The 27,903-nt window shown below is 49.2% G+C and overlaps 5 protein-coding genes across 6 annotated transcripts in view; 1 reads left to right on the top strand and 4 right to left on the bottom strand.

The window, feature by feature from the left end:
- Nucleotides 1-65: 65 nt before the first annotated feature.
- LOC142988394 (sodium- and chloride-dependent betaine transporter-like) lies at nt 66-4,704 on the bottom strand. The gene is made up of 15 exons (XM_076137559.1): nt 4,690-4,704; nt 4,182-4,386; nt 3,916-4,050; nt 3,649-3,786; nt 3,401-3,497; nt 2,520-2,652; nt 2,259-2,393; nt 2,045-2,148; nt 1,790-1,914; nt 1,569-1,681; nt 1,346-1,483; nt 1,159-1,261; nt 950-1,050; nt 537-707; nt 66-185 (listed from the first exon to the last, which is right to left on the bottom strand). Exons 1-15 carry the CDS (start codon nt 4,702-4,704, stop codon nt 66-68), a joined length of 1,833 nt encoding a protein of 610 aa, XP_075993674.1.
- On the bottom strand, nt 4,650-8,389 carry pold3 (polymerase (DNA-directed), delta 3, accessory subunit). Its single transcript, XM_076137563.1, has 12 exons — nt 8,261-8,389; nt 7,789-7,844; nt 7,503-7,602; nt 7,370-7,409; nt 7,153-7,285; nt 6,729-6,975; nt 6,564-6,636; nt 6,251-6,461; nt 5,947-6,050; nt 5,685-5,770; nt 5,497-5,584; nt 4,650-5,147 (listed from the first exon to the last, which is right to left on the bottom strand). The coding sequence occupies exons 1-12, from the start codon at nt 8,315-8,317 to the stop codon at nt 4,942-4,944; spliced, it is 1,401 nt and encodes a 466-aa protein (XP_075993678.1). The 5' UTR covers nt 8,318-8,389; the 3' UTR covers nt 4,650-4,941.
- Nucleotides 8,390-9,128: 739 nt separating this feature from the next.
- Nucleotides 9,129-11,963, bottom strand: LOC142988378 (uncharacterized). Of its 2 annotated transcripts, none has more exons than XM_076137536.1 (3): nt 11,430-11,963; nt 11,089-11,149; nt 9,129-10,823 (listed from the first exon to the last, which is right to left on the bottom strand). In XM_076137536.1, the coding sequence occupies exons 1-3, from the start codon at nt 11,793-11,795 to the stop codon at nt 9,919-9,921; spliced, it is 1,332 nt and encodes a 443-aa protein (XP_075993651.1). In that variant the 5' UTR covers nt 11,796-11,963; the 3' UTR covers nt 9,129-9,918. The 2 variants fall into 2 exon arrangements, with proteins under 2 accessions (XP_075993651.1, XP_075993652.1); XM_076137537.1 differs by having other exon boundaries at nt 11,442-11,963.
- A 776-nt stretch (nt 11,964-12,739) lies between these two features.
- Nucleotides 12,740-15,662, bottom strand: LOC142988381 (uncharacterized). Its single transcript, XM_076137539.1, has 4 exons — nt 15,216-15,662; nt 14,662-14,753; nt 14,364-14,487; nt 12,740-14,214 (listed from the first exon to the last, which is right to left on the bottom strand). Exons 1-4 carry the CDS (start codon nt 15,484-15,486, stop codon nt 13,418-13,420), a joined length of 1,284 nt encoding a protein of 427 aa, XP_075993654.1. The 5' UTR covers nt 15,487-15,662; the 3' UTR covers nt 12,740-13,417.
- A 474-nt stretch (nt 15,663-16,136) lies between these two features.
- Nucleotides 16,137-27,903, top strand: part of dnaaf11 (dynein axonemal assembly factor 11) — a 14,973-nt gene continuing 3,206 nt past the window's right edge. The window contains exons 1-11 of the mRNA XM_076137538.1: nt 16,137-16,146; nt 16,663-16,830; nt 16,921-16,998; nt 17,202-17,374; nt 17,457-17,662; nt 17,784-17,933; nt 20,822-20,899; nt 22,085-22,150; nt 22,289-22,358; nt 25,408-25,503; nt 25,876-25,961. Coding sequence (XP_075993653.1) covers nt 16,137-16,146; nt 16,663-16,830; nt 16,921-16,998; nt 17,202-17,374; nt 17,457-17,662; nt 17,784-17,933; nt 20,822-20,899; nt 22,085-22,150; nt 22,289-22,358; nt 25,408-25,503; nt 25,876-25,961 — 1,181 coding nt within the window. The remainder of the gene's footprint in view (nt 16,147-16,662; nt 16,831-16,920; nt 16,999-17,201; nt 17,375-17,456; nt 17,663-17,783; nt 17,934-20,821; nt 20,900-22,084; nt 22,151-22,288; nt 22,359-25,407; nt 25,504-25,875; nt 25,962-27,903) is intronic.

Raw genomic sequence — 27,903 nt, 5'->3', positions numbered from 1 at the left:
ACTGAATCACAAACAGATTTTTGAATCATTGTATAACATCTGAGGTGTGTTTAACTAACGTGTCTCTATGCCTCAGCTGAAGTTGCCATGGCAGAAGACTTCAGTTCCACACTTGCTTCTGCTTCTTCTGGTTCTCCGCTCTGCCAGACTGGATCTCCACCGGAACGAAGGAGGACGGATAAACGCTGACAAACAGGCAGAATTAGTGAGTTAAAGTGATCATTATGAGGACATCTGTCAGTCAGTAAGTGTAACATTCTTATAAAGACACAGCAGACACCCAGAGCTGAAAGGGCAGAACAACAACCACTCAGAGAGGACGGCAAAAGACTGGAGGTGAGGGAACATCATGAAGCTGTCCAGCATACTGAACTCCAGTGCCACTAAATAGTTTGCAGACGTACAAAAAGCACTTTGATCCTCTATTAAAATACCTCCACAAACACACTAAACGTCACAAGGCACCCACTAGTGGCCACATGAGAACAATCCTCACTCTTTGAGGCCTTCAGAGAAGTCTGTGACTGCACACTGACCTGTTTGAAGGTGCCTGATGTCCAACACATCTGTCCAGTGGCCAACAGCGGCACCATGACAACCGAGGACAGCGTCATGAGCCAGCCAACTACATACGCCCAGTCAGGGTAAACGTACCAGTCGTTAATCCTCAGCTGTTTGTAATTAATCAGGTATAAGATGCAGGAAGCCTGGCATGAAGCAGAGTTAGAGAGTTGAGAGATAGCAATTAACAAACAAATTTTTATATACTAGAACAAACAAGAAGTAAACCTGTTTTAAGGCGGTATAACTAATTAGAATGACAAACAACATCTTTGCTGATAAGCTGCTCCCTCTTTACACATAATCAAGTCAATGAGGACGTGTCGGTCATTGGTAGACACTGGCAATGTGTGAGCAGTGAAGTGTTCAACCTGTACTCCAAGCTCACCAGTGACAACACAGGAATGATGAATTTCCAGCACAATGTGAAGAAAACAGATGGACGATGGCCTGACATGTCCTCAATAACGTTACTCAAGCGGTCAGCACCTGGTGGCCATTCAGATTGTACTTTAGGTCATTAAAATATGAGATGAGGTACTTTGATTTGGACATTTAATGACATTATGTGACATACAGTATTATAATTTTTCTCACCAAAGATCCAGGCCACAGTCACACTTTCAGCTAAAGCCATGAAGTAATGGCAAATCCTAGAAGTCCCATAATAGTCAATCAGCTGGAAGATGTAAATCCCTCCCTGGAGAAGAAAGAGACAAAGTATGAATAAGAGAGCTTTTGTAATGCAGTGATCATTTGGTTTTTATAACAACAAATGTCCCACCTGTGTGACTAAGATGAGCTGTAAGAGGAAGCATGATAGACAGATGATGAAGACAAAGATCTCGTGCTTCCCCGGTGCCCGAAGAAACCTCGGGAATAAGTCACTGACTGATGTGACGAGACACTCCACCATTACAAACTGGACAGAGTCACATATGTGGTTAGTGCAGTATGTATCTGTGTTACACTTCCTAATCAATCACAAATGTAACAAATAATCCTACGTGAGTGTCAACAGCCAGCAGGAGGAGCATCAGGAAGAAGCAGACGGTCCAGAACTGTGGCAAAGGCATCGTGGCTGTTGCCTGAGGGTAAACGATGAAGGCCAAACCTGGACCTGTGCATTAAAGGCGAACAAGGACAGAGGAGAGGAGATGAAGATAAGCTGTGTGGGGTTTCACGTCTGGACTGTGGACCATCTCATTGCAGATCAAAGGTGAACTACCTGAGTCCACCACCTTATCCACAGTAATGCCGTGTTGGTGAGCCATGAAGCCCAGCACAGAGAAGACTGCAAATCCAGCCACAAAACTGGTGGCACTGTTCAGCAGACAGAGCCAGAGGCAGTCCCTGCATGGAGGTCAGGGTTCATATGAATACATGCCTTTAGCATTGAATGGAACCAGCTTTATGTTGCATTCTCCTTCTTGCACAGCATGCATGATTCTTGGTTATGACATCAAATCAAAAGCTTGCTTACTTGTAGCAGTTGTTGTTGTAATCATTGTAGCTTCCAAGGACATTGAGGTTCCCTGAAGTCAAACTGTAGGAGAAGCAGATCTGTGACCCCGCCTCCACCCAAACCTGTAACGTCACAAAATGTATCTTTTATACAGAATAGTGCATTGACGTCTTTCCAGGCTGATCCATTAACAGGGGGGAGACTTCTGCCCTCTTCAGGACGCAACATTTACCTCCAGACTTGCCAGAAGGCTCAGGTTAGGATACAGGTAGTAATAGATCCCCTCTCCAGCTCCAGGCAGAGTCAAACCTCTGATGAGTAATATCAGCAGCATCACATAGGGGAACGTGGCTGTGAAATACACAACCTTCAAAAAGCAAATGTGCAAAGGGTTAAAGTCACAAGCATTAAATAAATTGGAAACATGAATCATTGTTTTTTTTAATTCGAGAACATTTCTATCGTTCTATTCAACATTTTCACATTCACGGACCTTTCCAGAGGATTTGACTCCCTTCCAGATGCTGAAGTAGCAGAAGAGCCAGCAGGCCAGGAGACACAGGACCAGCTCCCACCTCACACTGCCCAGCTCCTCGATGCCTCCAGACGAGTCCAGCATCCGCCGCCTGAGGGGAGAGGACACACACTTCATCTGAGGTTTGATCTGACAGCTTTGTCTCTGAGGACATTATTAGAGGACTGGACTAAGTGTCCTCTGCGTGTTCGTTGATTTGGCGAGAAATGAGGAAAAGCCGGGCTGAATCTTCAGATGGGTTTTACTGGAATAAGACTTTTGGACAGCGCTGGTTCCGACTTTCTCATGCGTCAACGAAGGACAATCAAATATTCCTGTGTAACTCTATTTACCATGCTAGTATAAGGCAATTCCATAGTATTCTAATTCACTGATGACAATGCGTTTTAACTGTTATTGATTGGTCAGCCAGCTTTGGCAGAGGCGGCGCTAAGGTTTGAATCTGAAGGATGAACAGCTGTCTGTGGGGGAGAGTGGAATACTCATTGCGTGTAAATTAAAGAACAACACTACAGTGTGATTAACCCTTCTCTACCCCCACTGATCTAATCCAGGCACCTCAGACTGAGAGGCTCTTCCTCCCTCCTGCTATCTAACAGATGCTGGGGATTTGATTAGGTGATGCAGTGACCCTTCACCTGTTGGCAGATATGAGTTTTACTGTTTTAGTACCAGACTTGCTGGAGCCAGCAATTTGGTTACTGTACCTATATTAATCTCAGCTCCTCTATATGTTTGACATTATTTGTTATATTCCAACAACATCAAGCTGTTGGACTCAGAAGACATTTCTATATCATACTGCATCTATAAGTACAAGGACGTGAAAACACACTCACTCCCAGAACTCAGTTGCAGAGGCGCTGATGTTGGTCCACAGGGTTTGATTTGCTGTCTGATTTGCTGTGAGCCCATTCTGGAGTTCCATGCAGTTTTCTGAAGCAGCAGCAGAACATAGCTGATATGAGCACATTTAGTAACCGGTGCCACAGTTCCACCACATCAGGTCTACAGTAGGTTGTAGGTAAGATGTCTGTTTCAGAGATTCACATAGAGCTGAGAGTGAGCAGCAGTGTGGAGGTCTCACCTGTGTTCCAGGTGTTGTTACAGCTGGCCCAGGGAAGCTGGGCTCGGAATGAAAACACCAGGTAGAAGAGAGCCCACACTTGGACCATTATGTAGCTGATGCCGTAGATTTGCATTACCAGGTGGCCAAACCCGATGCCTGAACAAATACAATCACATTTAGTCGGACTGTGTTTGTTTGGCATAATCATAAATGTATTTTCTGGTTTACTGGATGGTTTATCTCTCTCCCTCTCTCCTTCTCACACACACACACACACCACCTCACCTTGTGCCATTGGACATATCTTCCTCCAGCCTGTGATGAAGCCCTCCTGGGTGTACTGACCGATGGACGACTCCAGCAGGAACAGAGGGATCCCACACACCAAGACCAGCAGGCCATATGGCACCAGGAAGGCACCTGTAGGAACACGTAGACGTGTGCGAGGAGCAAACCTACATATCTTTGGCAATGACAAATGAAGCACATCTCCTGCAGACAGACGATGTAGCACCACACAGCCGTCTGAACTCTCAGGCGTCCTCACTTACCTCCTCCGTTCTTGTAGCACAGGTAAGGGAATCTCCACACATTGCCCAGGCCGACCACATTTCCTGCTACAACCAGAAGATACTCAGTCTTACTGGCCCAGTGTCCTCTGTCTCCAGCTCCTCTCTGCCTCTGTCTTCGCTCTCCTGTCATTTTAGGATTAACGACTTTTAGTGCAATCTCCTCCAAAGTCCTCTTCAAAGTCACCTAAGGCTCAGAGACTTGAGAGATCTGAGAATGTGGGTGTTTGTTCTTGAGTAAACAGGATGTGCAGGAACACAGCATGTTGACTCAATGGAAATGAGTTAATTTTGAGTCAATAGATTCAGTTTTGGAGAGTCTTTCATTGATAGGTGGAGAAACAATCTGTTGCCAAAGCTAAAGGATTCTTATTCCAAATAAATGTCAATATCAATCTTTGTTCTTTGTACTTTATTTAGTCTACAAAAAATGCACGAGTACAGTATCGACCCCGACCGGGCCCCTCCCCCCACACACACACACACACACAGAATCCACACGCATGACACCTGAAAGGTAAAGATGCTTATGTGTACATAACATAAAGCAGATGGAAGTAGAGCCACACAAACTGTGTAGCTTGACTTTACAAGTGTTTATTATTTCATGAATCACGACACACACTCATGTAGTTTGTGGTGCTAAACTGGACTCATCCTGTCTGTTTGACTCGAAACATGAGTTCTATGTGGAAGTCCAGTCGTGTTCCAGTCTCAGTGCTTGTTTCTCTTCTCTTCCCTGTCACTTCTTCTGGAAAAACCCCATAATAGAAGCCTGCTTGGCTCCTTTGTTGGCGCTGGCTGCAGCTTTCTTGTTGCTTCTCTTGTCGCCCTCTTTGCTGCTGGCTGGAGCTTTTGAAGTGAAGGGGTTCTTCGGCGCCTGCTTGGGGGCCTGCGCCTCCTCCTCCGCCTCAGAGTAGGATTCGCTCTGGTAGGCCTTCTCCGTTACTGAGGGGGGGAAAGAAAACCCAAAGACGGCGGTTACAAATGAATAATTTGTGTGTTTTAGGGTTTTTAGATAGGAGTAAGAGGATCAGATAGACGTGAAGCAGCTGAGACTACAGAAACACTGAGACTGTGAATGTGTCCCTGATGGACCAACAGGTACTATGTGGTCCGGATCAGGATCCAACTTAAAAGCTCCTGAGCCGTACTGTGTGATCTTCCACTCCTCTCAGACCTCTGCCTCATTAGGATCAGCAGCATTACATCACATCGCTGCTGTGTTGTTTTAAAGTTCAGACATATTTTCATTTGATACACTCTTGAATACGAGGACGAGACGACATCATCATACCGATGCATCCTTCATCGTCCACAAAGGTGTGCGCTTTCAGGACTCTCCTCCTCTTCCTCGTCTTCATCTCAGAGTTACCTGGCTGCAGCTGAAATGACATCACAGATTCAGGATTGAATACAGAAATGTTGATCTGATCGTTCATCTGTCTCACATAACAACTTAACAGCTTTGATGTGAAGGCTTACGTCTGAATGAGAGACAGGCTCCGCCTCCTTTTTAGGACTCGGCGGCGCTTCTCTCTTCCTCTGCCTCTGTGGAGAATCTGGAATGACTGAGAAGAGAAGAAATAAAGTTAATTCATATCAACGTCTCCTCTTCTAAAGGATCAATCAGACTCCTATGACATCATGGAAGAACAAAGTGATCAGAAGGAAGTCAATCATCTCTTTGTGTCGTTGTGGCTTCGTCTCAGGATGAAGAGGCGGTGAAAGCCAGTGGGCCGCTCACCCTCGTCATCACTGCTGTCCAGTTTAGGTTTCTTGATCCTCCGTCTCTTCTTTCTCTCCATCTTCTCCTCCTCGCTGTCCGAGTCGTCTGCTCGCTTGGTTTTGCTTCAGGGGGAGAAAAACAAAACAAAGTCCATCTTAGACGTCTTTACACATTTACAGGGATCTCTCACACACACACACACACACACACACACACACACACACACACACACACACACACACACACACACACACACACACACACACACACACACACACACACACACACACACACACACACACACACACACACACACACACACCTCCTTGAGTCTGTCTTCGTCTTGGAGGCCTTTTTGGGCGGCTCCACGGCGACGGCGTCCTCTGGCGTCTCCTGGACTGCTGAGCTGTGAGGTCTCTGCCCGGCTGTGACCTGAGGCGATTGGGTTCCTTCCTCCTCCTCTTCCTCTTTCATCATCTCCTCCTCCTGCTCCTCCTCCTCCTCCTTCTTCTTCACGGGCTTGTCAGGTCTCTCTGGCGGGGTGAGGTGAGTGTTTATGAGAGAGTGTAACAGAGCAGTCAGAGCCGCTGTGGAGGTTCAGGTGGGTGTGAATGTACAGAGCGTTGATGACTCACTTCCTGTCTGAGTCCCAAAGAAGTTGGCCATAGGGTTTGACTTCACAGCTGCTTTGCTTTTGGCAGGATCCACCTTAGAGAAATAAAGACCCAATAATGAACCACGATGACATCATGATTCTATGTATTTGTAGGTTTGTACACAAAATCACACACACTCCATACCGTGGGTGTGTCTTCTTTTGGCTCCGCCTTCGCCTCCTGGTTTTTAGCAGCCGGCTTATTTGCGAACATTCCCATGATGCCTCTTGCTGGCTTGGCGGGGGGTTTGGACGCCACACTGGCGTGACCGTTCAGGTTAGACTTCACAGCCTGGGGCTCCGCTGCGGCCGGCGACGCCGCCACCTCCCGCACCTGCTGCAGCTCCCGAGGGGACATGGGCTCGGCGCCGGCACAGTGGATGGCACTGTACCTGCAAACGCAAGAGGACGACCTTTAACCCTCAGAGGGACGACGCAGGAAAACAAGACGGCTGCAGACTGACGGGAGTATAAGGTCAAAGTTCTCGATGAAGATGAACTCCTCCACACTTCACACACACTCAGTAGACACACACACACACACACACACTGATGAGATGGACACACACCTGCTGCAGTTCCTCAGGTTGTCCTTCACGGCGTCATAGTCAACGCTGTACAGGGGGCCGCTGTCCCTTAGCAACGCTTTCTGGATGCTGTACACATGGACACTGACGACTAAACTCATCTTGGACTTGATATCTGGAAACAGGAAATGCTTTGGAGTTACAGCGACACAGGTTCTGATACATAACACAAGAAATAACTAGAAACACACACACACACCTTCTAAATGATCCTCTCTCACCACTGACACCTTGTGACTCTGAAAGGGAAGAGCGACACACACACACACTTTACTTCTCAAACCACAGCTGCAGCACAGATTCAGGAGAGAAGCGACGTCCGCTCTTCTTACCGTTTGTCCATTCTCAACACACTTCCCAGACACCAGGTAGGTGGCGTGGAGCTGAGCTGAACTCTCTCTCCTCTTCTGGTCCAGGTAATGGAACAGCATTCTGTGAGAGAGACCAAAAGGAATAACTAACACGTGCAAACACACACAGAGGAGCAGAACCAACATGACAGTCCAGCATCTGGAGAAAGGATCGGCTTAATGACAACAGATGTTTACGTAAATATGGGCCCAGCGTCTGCATGGGTCTCCTACGTGTGTGTGTGTTGAGGTCAGGGGCATCACTCACTGTTTGGCTGTGTTGACATGGACCCCCAGAGTGAGACTGAGCCATTTATAAGTCACCTGTTCAAAGACAAAAACACTTTGTTTCATTCCATCAGCTTACACATCTGCGTGGAAAGTCAAAGCAGTAAACACTTCTGTAAGAACGCCAATCGGAAGTTGTGCTCGTTTAACATTTCAGCACAAGTAGCTCTCATATCGACACAACTCTAAGCTTCCTTACACGCGTTATTGTTGTCGCTCTCCTCCTGCTTTGTTTATCTACAGGTCGAATTCACTCACACGCCCAAACAAACCGGAAATCACAGCGCTGAGTAGATAAATATGCTTTTAAATCAAACTATCATCATCTCTACTGGCGGTTTAACAAACGGTAAGTGTGTTTAGCTCAGATGTAGCTCATATGTAGCGCTCTTAGCTCGGCTATGACAACGGCGGCGCAACAACTGACGTCACGAGTGAAACTATGCACTTACTATCTTGTTGTGGTCGTTGATGTATTCATCTATATTATCCAGATAAAGCTCGTCCATCCTATAGGTTTGTCCAGCTTTATTTTACGAACGGCTTCCGCGCGGGAATTTTGTTATTTACTTCCGGTATAGTCTCACATGTGACAGTGACACACCGCCCCCTAAAGGCCGAACAGGGAATAGCTTCCGTCTGCACACAGATCAAGATGTAAACATGGAGGAGAAAAGACGGTAAAACAAGCGAGCATGTAAAATGAAGCAAACGACTCCATTTATGTTTCAAATTTCATATTTAAGGTAAATCAGAGACTTATAGAGCGTAATTATAGACCCAAAGTGCTGAAACAGATTAAAGTAAATTTTTAAAAAGGAGGAAAAATAGCCCTTAAACTTTGTAGTGTTCCATTCTCAGACAGCAGAGGCTGAATGCTTCACAGCTGTCACAGGTGCTCAGCGTCTGATGACCTCACAGGTTTGAATCCATGCTTCTGCTGCCTGATGAAGCTGAAGCAGGAACCACGTGACTTCAGCACCACGGACAGCGACACATGAGCCGCCATCATGTCACTGAGCAGCAGCAGCTTCTGCCTCGTGACGTCTGTTTCTTTTTCTAACGACTCGCTGTCATTTCATGGACAAAATACATTTAGAATAAACATTTAATGGCCTTAAAGTCCCTCTATAGGACAGAATAGGCTGTTACACTTGGCATTCCACACACACATGGAACGTTTGTGTGAATTCTCTCTGTTTCTTAACTCGAGTTCTTCTGGTTTCAGCAGAATGTTTTCAGAATGTAAACAAAGGCATGCAGGCAAAACCACAACTGTCCTGGTGGAGGTATTTTTTTAAAAAGAGTAGAAGAAAGAAGAAAGGTGAACAGGCACAATATTTAATCACATCAGAACGATCACCTGCAGAGTCATCGCTTAATGTCACAGGGATGTTGAATCATCAGTGAGGAAGAGCGGCGATATACAGAGCGCACAGAGGTTCACTGTCCCAGGTGATCTAGATGGTTAGTACACAGCTAGTTAGTCGCAGGGTTACAGCTGGTTAATGACAAGTTAACCCATCAGAGGCTCCCTCTGATGGACTCTCCCTCTCCTGGATGTCTAAACGTTTACTTTGTGTTTGAAATCCACATGATGATCCTGCTGCCTGTGTGTGTGTATGTATGTATGTATTGGCACGTTTGTCTTAAATATTAAGTATATTGTGTAAAATAGAAACATACACATCAGTTTGTAAAGGAGGTCCTTCACTCATATTTATGGTTTCATCTCTGGTTCTGTCTCACTTGTTGATGATCAGTAGCAGTAAGAAAGCTGCTCTGTGTGTGTGTGTGTGTGTGTGTGTGTGTGTGTGTGTGTGTGTGTGTGTGTTTGTGTGTGTGTGTGTGTACGTCCATGTGAGGCCCCGCGCTGTCAATCACCTGCTCTTAAGAGACTGATAGAGTTCAATTGAAAATAAACAAAACTGATAAATTCCATAAAACAACATAATAAAATCAACAACAACTAAATAAATAAATGTTAAAAACAATAATAAAAAAGATCTCTTATGTTTTAAAAATGTACAAAAAGAAGACAAGGAGCCGATCCGCAGCCTGACTAGGCAGAGTTACCGAGGTGACGCTCTGTGGTAACCGCTCTGGGCGCTCAGACAGGCACAGAGTGGCACTTCTTCATGTGCAGCTTCAGGCTGTACTTGACGATGAAGCTCTTGGCGCAGAACGAGCAGGTGTACGGCCGCTCGCCCGTGTGCACGCTCAGGTGAGACTTGAGGTGAGCCGACTGGGTGAACTTCTTGCCGCACTGGGAGCAGCTGAACGGCCTCTCGCCCGTGTGGATCCGCAGGTGGACCTCCAGGTTCTGAGACGTGGCGTAAGTCTTACTGCAGATGGAGCAGACGAAGCGTTTGCCCTTGGAGCCGCCGCAGAGCGAAGCGTGGCCCGACTGATCCCTGTAGAGGCCAAAGGTCATAACGTCCCCGTCCTCATAGTCAAAGGTTGAACTGCTGTTCTCCGACAGCTGGCAGTCGGCAGACGTCGACCCCGAGACGCTCACCAGTTTGAGGCCAAAGGCGTCGTCCTCCATGTTTTCATTTTGGTGAAACTGAGCGTAAGACATCTGACTCTTTAACTGTTTGGTCCAGGTCAGGCTCAGGTCCAGTTCTGCTCTGTTAGGGGGAGACTGGGAATCCATCTGAGCGCCGCCGCTCCCGTGACCTCCGAAATACGCCGACCTGTTTGCGCTGCTCATGCCCGGGACCAGCGGGCGCTCCTGGTGAACCACGTGGATGTCCGGGTCGAAAGAGCAAACCGAGCCGCCGGCCTCCACCTCGTCGTTGCCCAGCTGGCTGGAGCAGCCCGGCAGACTGTGAGGAGAGTCCAGCGTGTACTGAGACACCGGGCCCAGTCTGCACTCTGGACTCTTCAGCACACGCGGCTCAGACTTCGGCTCAGCTTGGCAGGTTCCTTCCTCGTTTCCCGGCCAGCGTCTCTTCAGCCTGCGGCCCATGGGAGCAGATGTGACGCTCCTGCCTCCGTCTGAAGCTCTGGTGCCTGAAAGAGACAGAAGCTACATCACACATGGGACCTGACCAGGACATCACACTGACACACACACACACACTATAATGACATCATTCACGTTTACAATGGAAGGACAAGTTTGATGTTTCTGATTCTAAACTAGCGAGTTCAGTTCAGCTGTCAGATTGATTTATTATCATTACTCCTTCCTTTACAATGCTTTATTATAAACCCAGGCACACACAGACACACACATTTGTCCCCCTGACTCTTCGCTCCCACGCGTCCCACTCACCGTCCTCAAAGGTGTCGTTGCTGTCTGAGTCTTCATCTTTGATCAGCACCACATCAGGCAGCTGAGAGAGGGAACAACAGACACGAGGGTTAAGATCAGAACATTCAGGAGGAAATACAGATGTGTGCGTGTCTTTGGAGCCATGAAGCATCAAGGTGTCCATCAGCATCCTCATATATAAGAACATAAGACTTTATTCTGTATCTAAACGCCTCCAGGCCTCAGAGTTTCCTGATGTTGAGACTTTAAAGCATCTTGTTCTTGTATATTTTGGACAAACTGTGAGCTGTCAGTGTGTCCTGGCCTGTCAGAATAAAAGCCTCTCTGTCCCGTCCCTTCACCTCCTTCCTCACCATCTCTCCACCCGCCTCTCCCTCGTCCCTGCCCCGCTGCTCCTGCTCCGTTTCCGGCTGCCGTGCGTCCTCCACGCCGGTCACGACCACCGGGTCGTCGTCAGCCGCAGCGGGCGCCTCCTCCTTCTTCCCCCCGCCGCCGCCGCCGCCGCTCCCCCGCAGCACGATGGACTCGATGAGGTGCAGCTTCTTCTTCAGGTCCTCGTTCTCCTGGTGGCTCCTCGTGATCTCTATCTGCAGGAGCGCGTAACCTTCATCCACCACCTCGCAGATCTCCGCCACGGCCGCCTTGGTGAGCGCCCCCATGATGATAGCGAGCTGCCCGCGCAGAGCTTTGCTGTTGATCGTCGCCATTGCGCCCTCGACGACGAACCGAAGCGAACTGGAACTCTGCCCGGACGCGACGAGCGACGCGTCGATGTTGTGTGAAATACGCGCCGGTGTCGAGGCTCAGGCTCGGACTAAACCTGGACCTGTGTGGACATGAAGGCTGTCTCTCTCTGCGCCACCATGGAGGGGACACTGCTGCACTTCCTGTTACAGCTTCCGGAGTCAAACCGACTTTCAGAATAAGAGTGTGCGCGGTTGTTGTGACTGACAGTGGCGCTCATAGGAGGGAGGGTGAGGGGGGCCACCTTTCTCTCCACAACAACACCACAGATCAAACCAGCGATCGATCAATCGGCTAATCAGTCAACCAGTTAATGGTTGAATCAATTCCATGAGATAATCAAAGAATGTATTGAATGTTGAAGAGCAGATTTCATCAGACTTTCTTGGTAAAATATGATTCAGTTCACATAAGAATCATATTCCAGAGATCTGAGTGTAAAGAGAAGAGAAGAGGCGTACCATTACTTATTGTGCCCTGCTGCTACTGTGAGGCTTTGTTACTCAGGCCTGTGTGTGTGTGAGAGTGTGTGTGTGTGTGCTTCTATTGTGCACACAGTGAAAAGATGTTTTCAGCTGTTTGAGTGCGTTGCTATTGACTGAGCACAAAGAGGCAGGCGGGTCACACACACACACACACACACACACACACACACACACACACACACACACACACACACACACACACACACACACACACACACACACACACACACACACACACACACACACACACACACACACACACACACAGATGATGAGCTGAGATTACTTCAACCAGTTTCCAATACAAATCAACACAAAGACACAGAGAGGAGGAGGAGGAGGAGGACTTGAACCTGCAGAGCTTGAGATGATGAATAAAATAATGTCGACTCAAATATGAAGTTCAAACGGTTCATCCAAAGATTGCACGCTTTTAATATCAGATAAACACCAACCACTGATTCAGGAGTCTCATGCTTCCTTACAGGCGTGCAGCTCGCGTCACGTATTTACCCAGAGGTCACAGAGAGGTCACCCAGAGGTCGAGCCTAAAGAATCCATGCAGACCCAAAACGGCCCGCGCTGCTTTGTGAGGTAAGAATTGTTTTGTTGTCAGGTTCGCCGGCCCGTTTCCTCTCAAACCTGGGCACCGACCGAGGCAGTGAACAAGACCTAAAGAGTGTGAGGCCTAAAAAGAGTGTGGCTAGTTAGCTTCTGTTTTTAAATATAAATAAAAACACTCTGGTTTAAAACTCCATGTTAAGGAGGCGTGTTGGGAAGATTAGCTCCGCCCCTCTGCCCCCAGGACCGACCCGGCCCCGGACGCCTTCAGTCAGATCGGCACAGAGACTGAAGCAGAGGGAAAGTCCGGCCCTGCTCTGTGTGTAGAGGACACACACACACACACACACGCACACGCACACGCACACACACACACACACACACACACACACTCTCTGATGTGTCCCAACACGCTGGAACGTCAGTAACAGTATTAAGGTCCTGATCAATCACAGCTTTCAGTTTGTCACCATTTATGCATACATGTTGCTTTTGTGGCTGGTCTCCATGGAAACCCTCAGTCCTGGCAGGAGGCGGAGCTACACCGGGGCCCCGCCCTGCTCCCCGCCGTGATGTTTCTGCTGATGGATCCTCAGGTTCTGCTTCCCTGCGAACCGTTTGCCGCAGTGCTCGCAGGCAAAGGGCCGCTCCCCGGTGTGGACGCTCTGGTGCGTCTTCAGGTGTCCCGACTGCGTGAAGCGTTTCCCGCACTGGGCGCAGCTGTACGGCCGCTCGCCCGTGTGCACGCGTATGTGCGTCTCCAGGCTCCGGGAGGATGTGAAGCATTTGCCGCAGTAGGTGCAGATGAAGCGCCGGTCTCTGCAGAATCTGTTCAGGTCCAGCGCTTCCATCTTGGAGGCGCCCAGACCCAGGGTCAGAGGGAAGCCGGCGCCGTTCAAGTCAACCGCTTTGTCAAAGAGCGACAGCCCCGAATCGGCTTTGAGGTACGGCCCACGAGGAGCGGCCACCATGCCGGGAAGACCCGGGCTGCTCCAGGACGAACACAGGTCCATCTCCGCCTCGTAGCGGAGGGAGCCCAGCACAGACCGGTCCTGCTTCAGCTCAGACGGGCCGGGCACAGAGCCGGGACTTCCCTCCGACTCCAGCAGGAAGTGTTTCTGAATGGAGCCTCCGGTGGCGCTCTCACAATCTGACTCTGAGCCTAAATCAAACACATCTGAGGAGTTGTTGTTAGCGCCCCCCGCAGGGCTGGGAGCTCCTGGAGACTCGGCTCCTTCTCCTTCACTGCTCTGCTCCCAGCCGCTCTTCTCAGACGTCCTCACTCCAGACGGCCCCTCTTCACTGTCATCCGCCGCTAACGCCTGCACCTCCGTACCTGAGACACACAAAACTCTATCAAAAAACACACATGCCTGCCAACACACACACTCAACAAGAGAAGACAGGACAAGCTGGCATCCTAACTGTGTCCTACATTTATTCTCTTTCTGGCGAGGAGAACAGTTACTGTCTTGATTCTCTCACCATCTTCATTGATGAGCAGTTCGTCTTTGACATCTCTAGCGTTCTCGCCCCCTCGCGCCGTCTCCTCCTTTATAAGCACGTCATCCTGAAGGCTCGGTGCCTCTGCAGTCACAGCTAACCTTTCCTAAGAGAAGAAACACACACACACACACACACACACACACACACACACACACAGGCGTCAACACAGCGGTGACTCAGGCTCTGCATTTGGAGAGTTCTGTATGATTTTCTTCTCGCTACTCATGAGATGTAGCCTGGTAGTTTCCTCTTCCAACTGAGTGAAAACAGGCCTCACCTCTCTGGTTACGGGGGTCGCCTGCGCTGCCTCCTCCAGGGCCAGGACCCGGCCACAGCGCTTCAGGCTGGCTTTCCTCTGCTTGGGACTCACTGAGCAGGACCAACACAAGCAAACACACAAACACAGTTACAATCATGGACCTCTGAGGGGGAGAAGAGGGTCTGAAGGGTCTGCAAGGGTCCATGAAGCTGAGACGAGGCCTTCTGACAGAAAGGTTCATGTGTTGTTGTCATGTGTAACTGTTCCATGTGGTTATGAGCTCTCAAAGGAAGGGAATTTAACACATAAACACACACACAGTTTAACCACAGACACATGTTTACATGAATAAACTCTTAACTTTGGAAATCTGATCAAACCGCTCCACATTAGGAATATTTGAGCTCAGTCAGCTGATTAACAGAGCTGCGGTTTGACTCTTTGGCTCTTATCTTATCTTATCTTACAGATTTGGGCATCAACAGGATGAAGGTTTAACGGTTTGTGTCGCTCTCCCTCATCACTGAGACGCGGATGATGGAGGGGAATCCCCCCCGGGCTCCGAAACTCACCGGCAGCGAGATCCCCGAGCCCCCCGCCGGCCTCTTCCAGCCCCCCGCCGTCCAGCATGGCGACGCCCCCGCGGTGTCCCCTGGCTAGTATTGTCTCGATCAGACCCAGCTTCCTCCGCAGCGCCTCGTTCTCCCGGTGGCTGCGGGAGATCTCCAGCTGTAACACGGCGTAGCTGTCGTCCACCAGCTCGCAAACCTCCGCCACCGCCGCTTTGGTCAGCGCCTCCATGATGGACGTCAGTTGGGAGTGAAACGCCTTGTAAGTCGTCATTCTGAGCGGACCGGGACGCAGAAAACGCTTGGGTGTGAATTAAGGACAAATTAGCTGCCGCGGCTCAGGCACAACGGCGAGCAAACCGCCGCCGCTGGGGAGTTTGAAGCCGTTTGAAGCCGTTTGCAGCAGGCGGTGAGCCGAGCTGGGCGCTGCGGGGGGCCGCTGTTGTTTGTTGTCAGTCGCTTGTCTGACTCCGCCTCCTCGGTCCTCCGGCCAACTTCCGCGTTGTCACTTTCAAAATAAAATAACTGTTTCCACTTTGGCTCGGACTCATTTATGTTTTCACTTTATCTGGCGTCACATCTGGCGTCAGACGGCTCAATAACTTGTATAACTTAATATGAGCGCCTCGGGCCGCGCTCATACCTGCTAGTTGCCCTCTCGTGTTAAAGAAAGCTAGTAGTCGCTATGAATCTCTTTTTCATTTAATTATTCCTTACTTTCCACAATGCGACATAGTCATATTGACGTTGATGTCTTCTTTTTCATAACAACCAGATGATAAATTCTCCAACTTGACCCAAGTGTATCATCGCTGTCAGTGAAAACTCTTAAATATCCAACTTCTAGGTTTTTAGTAGCAGTAATTCCCATAGCACCTAAACGTCTCACCAGGGTGGTCTCCACAGCAACGGCGGACAACAAAAATGGTTTACAGTAAGTAAAATAATTTGTTTCTGATAGAAATATAAGTAAATATGAACGCTTTAATGAGGGAGAAGTGACTCCTGCTTGTGTTTACAGTCAGTTACAGACCTTAAATGTTGTCTAACTTCGACAGTAAAGCTTTTTGGTTATGCTAGCGGTAGTTTGTTTCAAGTTGGACGATTTGTTGCTCGTCACATTTTGAAAAAACTCAGTCAGATTGTTCCATCTCTTGGTAAATTAGGTCACTGTTAGTTTCACAACCAAGTATGTAATGGTTAAAGTACAAACCACAGAAATGTGCTAAACCAAGCTCACACTTGACGTTGTTTCTGCGTAACTAACACTTAAGCTACGCAAGTTCGAGCTGTTTACTGTTGCTGCCATCTAACCGCCCACATCCTGTCCTGTACATCCTCTACAACCTCAATATGAACGCAAACATCCCGTCCATTACATGTAAAAGGCTTCCATCCCAGTGACAGCAGGAGGACATCATGTCTCTGTCTCTGTGTGTTTGTCCTCCAGTCACAGAGGACTTGATCCGGCGACGGGCCGAGCACAACGAGTGTGAGATCTTCTCTCTGGAGGAAGTTACTCTGCACCAGCAGGACATCGAGAAGATCGATTACATTGAGCGCTGGTGCAGGGAGCTGAAGATCCTCTACCTCCAGAACAACCTGATCCCCCGGATAGGTGAGCCGGGACTCTGTGGCCCCCCTCAGATGATCCACTCACACACACATTACACTTGTTTTAACACCAATCCTGTGTTTACGCTCAAAGAAAACGTAGGTCGCTTGAAGAAACTGGAGTATTTGAATCTGGCCTTGAACAACGTGGAAGTCATTGAGAACCTTGAAGGTCAGTATGGTTCTGATCTGGTTCTGGTCCTGGAATATGAATTAAAGCCTAAATATGAAGTTTTATTCTTTATTATGGCGGCACAGAGAACTTCAGATATAATTAACACTTTAATTGTTTTCCTGAGATGATGAGATGATCTTGAGAGAACAGGAGAAGATCAATCTCTCCATCTCTCACTGTGTTTCTGTTGGTGCTCCCAGGCTGTGAGAGCCTCCAGAAGCTGGATCTGACAGTGAACTTTGTGGGTCAGCTGAGCAGCGTGGAGTTGCTCCGACACAACGTCCATCTGAGGGAGCTCTACCTGGTGGGGAACCCCTGCACAGAGTTTGAGGGCTACAGGCAGTACGTGGTGGCTGCTCTGCCCGGCCTAAAGGTACAAGGAACACCTGCCAACTCTCAGGAAACTCTCCCCGGCAGACATGGATCTGATCCCCGTCTCGTCTCTGCCTCCACAGTGTTTGGACGGCAAGCAGATCAGCCGGTCAGAGAGGATCCGGGCCACTCAGGGCCTGGAGGAGGTGAGGAGGCGAGTGAGGCAGCAGGAAGGGGAATACCAGAGGAAGAGAGCCAAGGAGAAAGAGGAGGCTCAGAGGAAGACGGAGAGGAGGGCGAGCAAACCAAGATGTGACGGTCGCTGGTACACGGACATCAACAACACGGTGTAGGGAGAAATCAAACTATAATGCAGATGATTCCATGATATCTGCTCCAAACAACACTGACATGGAGCCTTCAGCAGAGCTCAGCAGGTCTTGTTTGATCATCCGTCTCTGTCTCTGTAGTCCAGGGTCCGAGGAGAACCAGGAGAAGACCCCCGACTCAGACGAGCAGCAGAGGGAGAGGGACTTCTGGGGAAAGCCGACCGCCTTCACCCCTGAGTCTCGTCTGGAGGTTCACCGCCACGTGGAGGAGAAGAGGAGAGCCAAGGACAAGTGAGTGCTCCGGGTTTAGATCCTAACAGACGGAGGGTTCTAATATGCACTGCACTAGTTTGGCCACTGAGTGTCACTACAGCGTCAATGTTGAGTTTACTGAGCGGCTCAAGCGAACGACACATCTACCTGAGGGATCCACTCACAGGGCTTCAGACTAGATTCCTGACACAGGAGACCTCCAGACCCTGAGGACCCCCCGGTCCTCAGGACCACCTTCACACCTTCACCCATGATAATAGATGTTTGGTCTCAGAGGTGTGAAGGGACGGGCTGGTGCTCCTTTCTCTCCTAGTAGCAGATACAGAGGATGACTGCGGTGAAGCTTCATGTATTCTTCCCGCCCTGTGGTTAATTAGCGCTCACTCACTTGCCGGGTGTTAATGAGCTGCGTCTGTTGCACCTCCACGCCTCACTGTGGCTCCATCAGGCTCCCTTCTGAAGTGTTCACACACCCTGTAAGCTTACACACACACACACACACACACACACACACACACCTGTGAGAGCAGCAGCTACATGGATTCAACTATTTCACTTCCTTTCTTTATATGAGTCCCTGTCACCTGAAGCCAACGACTCCTGATTCTAGATCCAGAGTTTTAAGCTCCTTGTCTTTGATTCTGATCGATCTCTCCTGACAAATATCCAGGTTTCTAACGCAGCGGATTGATTTTGTGTTGCCGCTCGTCAAAACCTTGCTCCGCTTCCTGCTGTGTTACCGTGACAACACTGTGACACTTCACAGTTTACAGTTTTGATGGCGTAGTGACCTTTTGTTTAGATTTGGATCAGAGGTCGTCCCTCTAAGAGTGATGTATGGATCCTCTGACGCCGCCGCCGTGAAGGTCCAAAGGAGCGTCGCCTTCACTGCCTCCTCTCTGCCTCCTCTCTGCCTCCTCTCTGCCTCCTCTCTGCCTCCTCGCTCGGCTCCTTCTGGGGACTTCCTCCTATTTCCTGTGTGTAATCCGTCATGGTTTGCAGTTTGTCTTTGTCGTCACTGATGTGGCGGCTGAAGGACACACAGGAAGCTCATGTCCTCAAAAATAATAAGTACACGTTGCCTGTTACTCACATCCAGCTCCCCTGAGGCTCAGAGCGCTCAGGGGGTCAGGGGGTCAGTCTGAGGGTGGAATTGGTCCAAGGGCACTCTGACACTGTAAGTGGCTGACTGTTGTAGCGCCGGCAGCTCTCCTACACTCAGAGGTTCACAGAGGGAGCAGACTTTCCCTCAGGCTTTATGTTGTTGTATTTTTGAAAAGACGTCCAGCAGGTCAGAAGTCCTGAATCTGAAGGGGGGTCAGGGGTCAGATGGAGCCAAACACTCTGGGTAGCCACCAGAGGAGGCGCTGTAGTGGCTAGTATGTCCTGTGAATGTTGGCTGCTCTGTTCCTCTGAGAGAAAACCACAGAATAATACAGGAAGAGCCGCACAGCCCACCTGCAAGAGGCAGGCGGCTAACTGTGAGCTGTCGTCACACATCATCCTCAGGCCCTCGGGTCAGGACTCCCTCAGCGTCTCCATCCGTGACTCAGCTGTCTGTTTGAGGCGTAAGGACAGGTTTCCATAGCACAGAGTGACTCGCCGTGACCCCAGCCGCTTCCCTGTGAGAACGCCGTCTGCGCTGGAAGCTGCGGCTGACGGCGGCGCTCTTCTGTCTCCGTGTCTTTTCAAGGCTCCGTCCCTGAATCATCTGAAGTAGAGAAGATGCTCCTTCTGTGTCTCATCCATGACTCATCGGTTGTCTCTCATGTAGTGGAACATGTAGATGTGTTAGAGGCTGAGGAAGAGGAGCAGCAGACTGGATAAAGATGACATCGTGTTCAAATATAAACTGTTGGATTCACGAGTGACATTTCAAGGGCAAGATTGCACATTAACACAAAGGAAAGGAAAGGAAAAATAGCAAGAAAATGGATTTTACAAGTGATTATGTCATCATTGTGGTTCTATTTGTGAATCCTTAAGATGCGTTTAGCTTCACCTACTCTCTCTCTTCTTCACACTGTTACAGAAATAACACAAGGTTCTGAACGTTTCCATTCAAATGAGGCCAAATATCACCAACAATGATCCAACAATGATCCACCATAGCAACCACAGCCAGTTAAACAGCAGCATGTCAGCTCTTAGGCCCAGGCTGAGTCCCTGTGACACTCTGAAGTCTTCAGCATCATGGATCACCGCAGCCCTAATGGAAGCGTTAACCCGGGAGTGTTAGCGCCTCTTCTATCTGACGGGCTCCACAGCTCCACTAAACATCGTTACCACTTTCTCACGCTTCCCATAAAAACATAGAGTCACACAGACAGAGCCCAGCAGAGCGGCGAGCAGGCGGAGGGGTCAGGGTGGAGGTCGCCACGTTTTACCCTCCACGCTTTGCTGCCGCTCGCCCGTTCATCTGCTGCTCGGCCAGCGTCATGGAAGGAGGGGTGTGAGGGTGTGTGTGTGTGTGTTTCCCTGCAGCTGTGACTGAGCTCCAACTCTAAACCTTTTTTTTGAATCCATTCATACAACCATCAATCAATACCGGTGCTTCAAATTAGGATCTAAGCTAAAAATGAGCTTTACAAAATCCTTACACATTCACAAAAACTGTGGTAGGAAGGAATGACAGTAACTCTCTTTGTGTAGGTGTGTGTGTAGGTGTGTGTGTGTGTGTGTACTCTGTGTAAATTATGTGTTTCCTCTCAGTTTATGGATGCTGCTGGAGGACCGGTAGTGCTCACCTTCACCCCAGAGCCTATAACTCTGCTACTGATCATCATTCACTCAGCTCCCTACACACACACACACACACACACACACACACACACACACACACACACACACACACACACACACACACTCTGAACCCCAGTCATGTATGTGGCACTATCTCCTTGCAGGGAGAAAGAGAAGAAGCTGAAGGCTCCAAGGACTCTTATCACTGCTGATGGACGAGTCATGAATGTCAACGAGCCCAAGTATGTGCTGACACACACACACACCCACACACACACACTCATACTCATACACACACACTGAACATAACCTGCTTAAACTGTGGGGTAATGACGTTAGGTTGAAACAAAAAATCCATCTAAAGTTGGATCTTCTCCTAATTGTCTCTGCCTTTTGTTGTGTCGCTGGTGATGCACTCATGATGAGTGATGGTGTTGCACCCTCAGCCCTGTCACGAGCAGCACACGCCTTAACTCCTGCTTCTCTGGTAGAGCAGCTCTGCTACTTTGACTGGAGTAGTTTATGGAGCCTAGAGCATCGAGTCTCCTCTCTCCTCTCTCCTCTCTCCTCTGTCCTCTCTCCTCCTCTCCTCCTCTCTCCTCAGCAGTTCTGTAAAGCCTCTGCAGTGTCGCTCGCTCTGATCGACTGTGAGGGAAATTGACCAATCTTCCCCTGCACGGCAGCAAACACAGCACAATGCAACATCATCGGTTCTATAGAGCCGCACGCTGCTGCACAAACAGAGCCAATCAACCGCTGCAGATTTGTTTTGAAGACAAACAAAACAAAAACCTCTCTGCCGCCTTCGTCTTGAAACTCTGCAGGAGGTCGCTCTGCTCTATCGCCAATGCACTCTGTAAAGAGCGACGGGGCGCGGCGGCGTGATGCCTCCATCAGCCCCCTGTTTGGTACAGGATTGGCTGAGTGTTGCAGGGCGTCGACCCCATGGCAACGGGCCGCCCCGGTCCATTAGCCGGAGGTTCATATGCAGAGCAAGGCCGCGGGGTCGAGGCCTTAAAGCAGGGCTGACTTCATTTGTAACTGGAGCTGAGGACACACTGGGGTCAGGACGTGTGTGTGCTTGATGTGATGTATGAGCTCACATCACATCGGAGCAGACAGGCGGAGGAGGTTTACAGCAGCGCAGTGAGGAGTGTGTCGTTAACGCTAACATGCTCACCGGCCCAGCGCCTCCTAAATGTTCACACAATGTTTATATCAAGCAGAGCTATTTACAGAATGAACCCACTGAATGGACAAGAATGACATCACATCACATCACATCACAACATGACACATCACATCACAACATGACACATCACATCACATTGTATGGTATCGTACAGCAGTGAGTGTGTGTGTGTGTGTGTAACAGCAGTGAGTGTGTGTTATTTGCTGAGCTCTGCATCTCTTGTGTGTGTTTATAGGCTGGATTTCTCCCTGAGTGAAGATGAAGACAGTAACACACTGGTGTTGGACCTGGCAGTGTTCAGGTGCGACCTATGACCTCCAAACATCTCCTCCACTGAAAACAAGACTGGGCTTTAGAGAGACTTTGAATAAGACTCAGCTGTTTGTGAATACAGAGTGTGTGTCTTTACGTCAGCTGACATTCAGATCTCCTCTCACAGACACATGGACTCCTCCCTGATGGACGTAGACGTTCAGCCCACGTATGTCAGAGTGAACATCAAAGGAAAGGTACAGGATCGCTCTTCAGTCTTTCCTCTTCATCGACAAGTTTACTGGTCAAAGTGCTTCTTCCTCCATCACAGAGAATCAGACTGAGTGTGTTTACAGACACGGGGGTTCTCTCCCCTTAATGGGCTCACTGAGTGTGTGTGAGGTGTAGCAGGGTTCTCACTGTAGCTGGAGGTGTTGACAGCTGTCAGGTCCAAAGCCTCCCAGCCTGCAGGCCTGTAGGTGGGCACGCTGCCAAACGGACTGCAGGCACTCAGGGCACTTCCCCTCCATCACACACTCACGCCCGGCGAGCCCTTTCATCTGTCCTACAAGTGCAACACGCCTCATACATGAGCCTCCCAGCTACTAGATCAATCAGTTTTCCCGCATGAGAACATTTATTTTGAAAGGTCGTGGTTGTATTTAGGTTTTAAAAATGCAAAACAGCGCAAAAGCAAAGGAAAAAGAAGGAAGACATGTCTTCCACCGACGGGTTCCTTTATATCTCCTGCTCCTTTACGTCCCCTCCCTGTGCTGTGAAGACGTGGGCAGCGTGAGGAAGAGTGAGGGATGGATGAACGCTCAGATTTAGAGCAGATAAAAGGCGGTCAGAATCTGCTGAATCTGTGTTTGACACTGGGCTGTAACTCTTTACATTTATGGAGATCGTTCATCACATCTCTGCTCTGAAGTCGTTTCCCCCACTGTGGAGTTTCTCTCCTGCATGGCAAACGTCCAGGACAGGACATGAGACGCCGTCCAGTAAAGCCCTGCGATGAGACCGGCAGGATATAAGACCCAGCCCACTTTATGGGCCTGAATTATGAAATGATGTCACCTCAAATCAATCAATAAGACGTTAGGATTCCACCGCTGCTTTGGTTTCTGGACTAAAGTCAGATTCCATGAGACCAAGTCAAACCTTAGCAGCCGACTGGCATTCAGCTTCTACCTGCCGTGTGTGTATCTGGGGTGTGTGTACCTTGTGTGTGTGTATCTGTCGTGTGTGTATCTGCCGTGTGTGTATCTGCCATGTGTGTATCTGCCATGTGTGTATCTGGGGTGTGTGTACCTTGTGTGTGTGTATCTGTCGTGTGTGTATCTGCCGTGTGTGTATCTGCCATGTGTGTATCTGCCATGTGTGTATCTGGGGTGTGTGTACCTTGTGTGTGTGTATCTGTCGTGTGTGTATCTGCCGTGTGTATCTGCCGTGTGTGTATCTGGGGTGTGTGTACCTTGTGTGTGTGTATCTGGCGTGTGTGTATCTGGCATGTGTGTATCTGTCGTGTGTGTATCTGCTGTGTGTGTATCTGCTGTGTGTGTATCTGGTGTGTGTTTACCTGGCGTGTGTGTATCTGGTGTGTGTGTATCTGCCATGTGTGTATCTGGGGTGTGTGTACCTTGTGTGTGTGTATCTGTCGTGTGTGTATCTGCCGTGTGTGTATCTGCCATGTGTGTATCTGGGGTGTGTGTACCTTGTGTGTGTGTATCTGTCGTGTGTGTATCTGCCGTGTGTGTATCTGCCATGTGTGTATCTGGGGTGTGTGTACCATGTGTGTGTGTATCTGTCGTGTGTGTATCTGCCATGTGTGTATCTGCCATGTGTGTATCTGGGGTGTGTGTACCTTGTGTGTGTGTATCTGGCGTGTGTGTATCTGGCGTGTGTGTATCTGTCGTGTGTGTATCTGCTGTGTGTGTATCTGGTGTGTGTTTACCTGGCGTGTGTGTATCTGGTGTGTGTGTATCTGGCGTGTGTGTATCTGGTGTGTGTGTATTTGCCGTCTCTGGGAGTGTATCTTAAACGGAGGCATGGTTGTGCACACTAGCCTAAACTCAGCGTTAATCTGCGGGCGTCCAGTCAACCCGTATCTCTACCTGCGCTGCACCTGAAACGTGTCGGGGCTGCTAATCTCACACACACACACACCCAGAGCGACCTTTCCGCCTGATTAAACAGCTGTTTGGACGGACACAAATCAGAGAAATCTATTTTTTTCCTGTTCCTATTTTCCCCTTCAGCAAACACAAATCAGCAACACAGGAGCCGTGCACACTGGGAATCCTCTAGGACTTTTTTCCCGCTCCTAGTTTGCCAGAATCCTGAATGTCACGGCTCCACTTCAAGCCGTGAGCCTGTTTATAGATGGCCGCTCCATGCCAGAGGCGCCTGATTGGACCTGTAGGGTGATTGATGCAGCGATACATCAACACAGCCCTTTTACACTTCTGTCTTATTATGAACTCATTTAGAGTCGCTGGGGGATTTAATTCAGGCGTGTAGATCAGCTTTGCCTCCCAGCGCTCAGCAGTGTGTGTGACAGCTGAAGGCCTGCAGAGGAAGAGGAGGGCTCTGGCCTCCTGCAGGTCTGGACTCGCCTTTAACTTATCACCTCTGCACTCAGACACCAGGATGTTCTCACGTTTGTCATTAAGCTTGTTTGATTGTAAACAGGGAATACGTTCTAAAATGCTGCTGATTAGGCGCCCTAACATCCAACATCCGTTTAGGAGACTTGCTGCATAATCTAATGAACATAATGAACATTATCTCCCGTCCTGACATGAAGGGAGGTTGGGAGATTGAATTTCAAAGCTCTGCAATCCTGCAAACTGGTCATTTAATTGAAAATGAATTGAACCTCTGGACTTGGACTGAACTCATTTCATGTTGATAGACGCGCTGATTGAGTTCTGGACATTTAAAGTTGTCATGTCGCTGTAGATCAACCAAACAGCATCACATTCTGCTCTATATTGCTCTAAATTGCCGATTAGCTGCATATTTATATACATAGACATATATTCGGGCCAGTGGGACTCCAACAGAAGCTTTCCAGTGGAGATAAACATGATTGATCTGCAGAGGAATCATTGCACAGACTGATCACTCCTCTCTCTCGGAGCTATTCTGGTTTCTTCTCAGCTCTTTCTGGACAGCGTATTCCTATAAAAAGGCCTGGCTGTAATGATTCAAGTCATCCGACACACTGGGACAGGGTTCTGTGTTCTGGGGCCGGATCAGAACATTCATCTTACTAATTACAGCTGTGAATTATTTATCCTGCAGATATTTCAGCTGGTTCTGTCTGCTGAGGTGAGACCTGACAGCTCCACAGCCAAGAGGTCCCAGACCACAGGACACCTGCTCCTCACCATGCCCAAGGTACACACACACACACACTCACACACTCTTCAGTTCAGGTTTAGACCCGTTAGGACCTGAGGCAGCTATCAGAGTAATGTTTCAAAGTAAAGTGATGTATTTCCTGATAAGAGTTAAGTTAGAAGATGACTTGACTTATGCTCCTTCAGCTTATCAAACCGGTCTCAGTGACGTCATGCACTCAGATGTGATGAAGGAGCTCTTTAAACTCCCTGTAAAGACAGAAACCTGCTGTCACTCACACTGTTACTCCTCCGTATGGACTCTAATAAACTCTGCACCCTGACGCCAACAAAACAGCTTCAGAGATGAAAGTGCCGGAGCTCGTTCACACTCCGGGTGTTCTCATGTTGTAATCTTCTGTTTTTCAAGGCTGAAGGTGAAATCAAAGTGACAAGGAGCGTCTCACGTCCCCCCAGAGTGAGTCGGAGCCGCGGCAGGCCTGAGGACAGCACAAGGTAAAGATCCTCTGCTGCTAAAGGGCTGGAGAAATGTTAGGTTTGCAATATTAATAAGTTGTGAGGAGTGAGTAATAGCAGCTCCGTGCCTGGAGGCGGCTGGATGCGTGTTAATCAAAGTAAAGTACAAGCTGTGATCATCCTCAGCCGTATACAGGCCTTAGTCTCATTCTACCACACGGCTCTGGGACTTGTTTGTCCTTGAACTGAGGCGGCGTGGATCCAAATGCTCCTGGCCTCTCACGTCCCTGTTGTCCTCATTTCAGACTCCTATTGTATATTAAACACCAGGCGTGAGTCACTGTAGCTGCTGTGTGTGTGTGTGTAACAACCAGCTCTCTGCTAATGACCACACACTGAACACAGGTAACCTTGACCCCGGGCCGCTCTGCTGCAGCGCTCTGGGTTCATCACGGTGCTGCTGTGTCGCTCTGGAGAGACGAGAGACTACAGGGCCCTCCTAGTCTCAGGACACACTGCAGCAAAACACAGGTCCTGTCACAGTGTCTCTAAAACCAGCCAGCACTTAGCCAGGCCCGACTGAGGTCCTGCCTGTGTTTGCACTCACTCACATGGACCTGAGGATCTGGATCTGACAAAACCTCATCTGAATCTATTTCCAAGTTGTATTGCAGCTCTAAATGCTCCACAGTCATGTCGATGTCTTCAGTCAGACTCCAGATTCCAGTGTGGGACTAAAGGACTCTCGCTCTTCATCACCCTGAGCCCTCCAGCTGTGACTCACACAGTCCCTGTTAGTGCAGAGTGAGAGCATTACCCTGCCGTCCCTCTCTCTCTCTCTCTCTCACCTGACTATCATCATTACCGCTTTATGGCCGGGGGGGGGCGGCGCTCCGTGTCCTTCAACCGGCCCCCATCAAACACAGCCGGGGCCTCGCTGCAATCCTGCCCCTGCAAATTAAACATTCAATAAAAATGCTAAGCTGCTGCTGCTGCACTGCGACAAGGTGACAGGTGGGCAGCGCTGCGGGCTGTTGACTTATTGGGCAGTTTGGAGATGATTAGGGGTGACCTTTGACCCCGGGCTTAGCCACAGATCTTATATTCACCTTCTGGCATAGATGGAAATGCATCTGAATGGTGGTGATTGGGTTTGTGATAGCTTTGCTCCATGACACAAGGCAAGGAGAAGTATGAATTAGTGTTATGAAATATCAGGCGTCACCTCTGTTCCACTCTGAGGTCAGGCTACAGGTGCTACAAGGTCATAGGTCAAGGCGGGGTCGACTACAGAGCTACATGATGAAGTCAGTGTTAGTCAGAGAGTCTCTTGTCTGTCCCGGTGCGTTCACAGTGGATCTTATAAAGGAGCGGCTGCATGGAGCCTCACAGCCTCACAGCCTCAGATCCTCGTGGGTTAAAACCTGATAATCCATATCTGAATCGTCTTCATCCTAAAGTGAGCCAGCAGCGCTCGAGTCCCTCAGGGCTGATTTAGAATCTTTGTTTATGCGGTGAAGAACATAAAAAGCCACATTCATCCTCTGACCCCCTCCATGTGCTGACCTCTGACCTCTGCTTCAGTCCACGTGAGAACGATCAAACTGATAGCTTTATCAATATGAGCAGCGATCACACTGATCAGCCTGCTTCCTCCTGTGCTGCTGTTATAGTCTGAACTCTCTCTGAGCATAAAGAAGAGACTTTAGTCCTCTGTTGTCCATGCATGGAGCTCATTAAGCTGAGGTACGACCACCAGGGGGCCTTAGCCTTGGGTGACCTATTACAGGGAGCAGTGTTGGACCTCCTAACCATGGGCTGGGGGGTCGGGGGGGTCAGGCGGGTCCTGGCCTAATGACGCCATCCATCTCACATAGGGAAGTGCTGACCATCAGGTTCACCTCCCTGTAACGAAGATGAGTGTGGGAGCTAAACTTAGATCAGGCTCAGAGGTGTCGTTAATCTTAACTCCCCCCCCCCC

The sequence above is a fragment of the Genypterus blacodes genome, unplaced genomic scaffold (genome assembly GCF_046128005.1).
Source record: "Genypterus blacodes isolate CSIRO-AG114 ecotype Tasmania unplaced genomic scaffold, CSIRO-AGI_Gbla_v1 ptg000325l_1, whole genome shotgun sequence".
Lineage (NCBI taxonomy): Eukaryota > Metazoa > Chordata > Actinopteri > Ophidiiformes > Ophidiidae > Genypterus > Genypterus blacodes.
Note: the sequence above shows the minus strand (reverse complement) of the source record. Positions and strands in the feature narration are given on the sequence as shown.

Excerpts from the sequence above, each read along its gene's own strand:
- LOC142988394 (XM_076137559.1), bottom strand. Across the intron at positions 1,484-1,568 it reads TGCTGGCTGTTGACACTCAC|TTTGTAATGGTGGAGTGTCT; the intron begins GTAGGATTATTT and ends GACTCTGTCCAG. Across the intron at positions 186-536 it reads CATCAGGCACCTTCAAACAG|CGTTTATCCGTCCTCCTTCG; the intron begins GTCAGTGTGCAG and ends CCTGTTTGTCAG.
- pold3 (XM_076137563.1), bottom strand. The coding sequence starts at position 8,317 with ATGGACGAGCTTTATCTGGATAATATAGATGAATACATCAACGACCAC. Across the intron at positions 7,845-8,260 it reads TCAACGACCACAACAAGATA|GTGACTTATAAATGGCTCAG; the intron begins GTAAGTGCATAG and ends GTCTTTGAACAG. Across the intron at positions 6,976-7,152 it reads AACCTGAGGAACTGCAGCAG|GTACAGTGCCATCCACTGTG; the intron begins GTGTGTGTCCAT and ends TTGCGTTTGCAG.
- LOC142988378 (XM_076137536.1), bottom strand. The coding sequence starts at position 11,795 with ATGGCGACGATCAACAGCAAAGCTCTGCGCGGGCAGCTCGCTATCATC. Across the intron at positions 11,150-11,429 it reads GAGAGATGGTGAGGAAGGAG|CTGCCTGATGTGGTGCTGAT; the intron begins GTGAAGGGACGG and ends TCCCTCTCTCAG. Across the intron at positions 10,824-11,088 it reads CAACGACACCTTTGAGGACG|GCACCAGAGCTTCAGACGGA; the intron begins GTGAGTGGGACG and ends TGTCTCTTTCAG.
- LOC142988381 (XM_076137539.1), bottom strand. The coding sequence starts at position 15,486 with ATGACGACTTACAAGGCGTTTCACTCCCAACTGACGTCCATCATGGAG. Across the intron at positions 14,754-15,215 it reads GCTCGGGGATCTCGCTGCCG|TGAGTCCCAAGCAGAGGAAA; the intron begins GTGAGTTTCGGA and ends GGTCCTGCTCAG. Across the intron at positions 14,488-14,661 it reads CGACCCCCGTAACCAGAGAG|GAAAGGTTAGCTGTGACTGC; the intron begins GTGAGGCCTGTT and ends TTCTTCTCTTAG.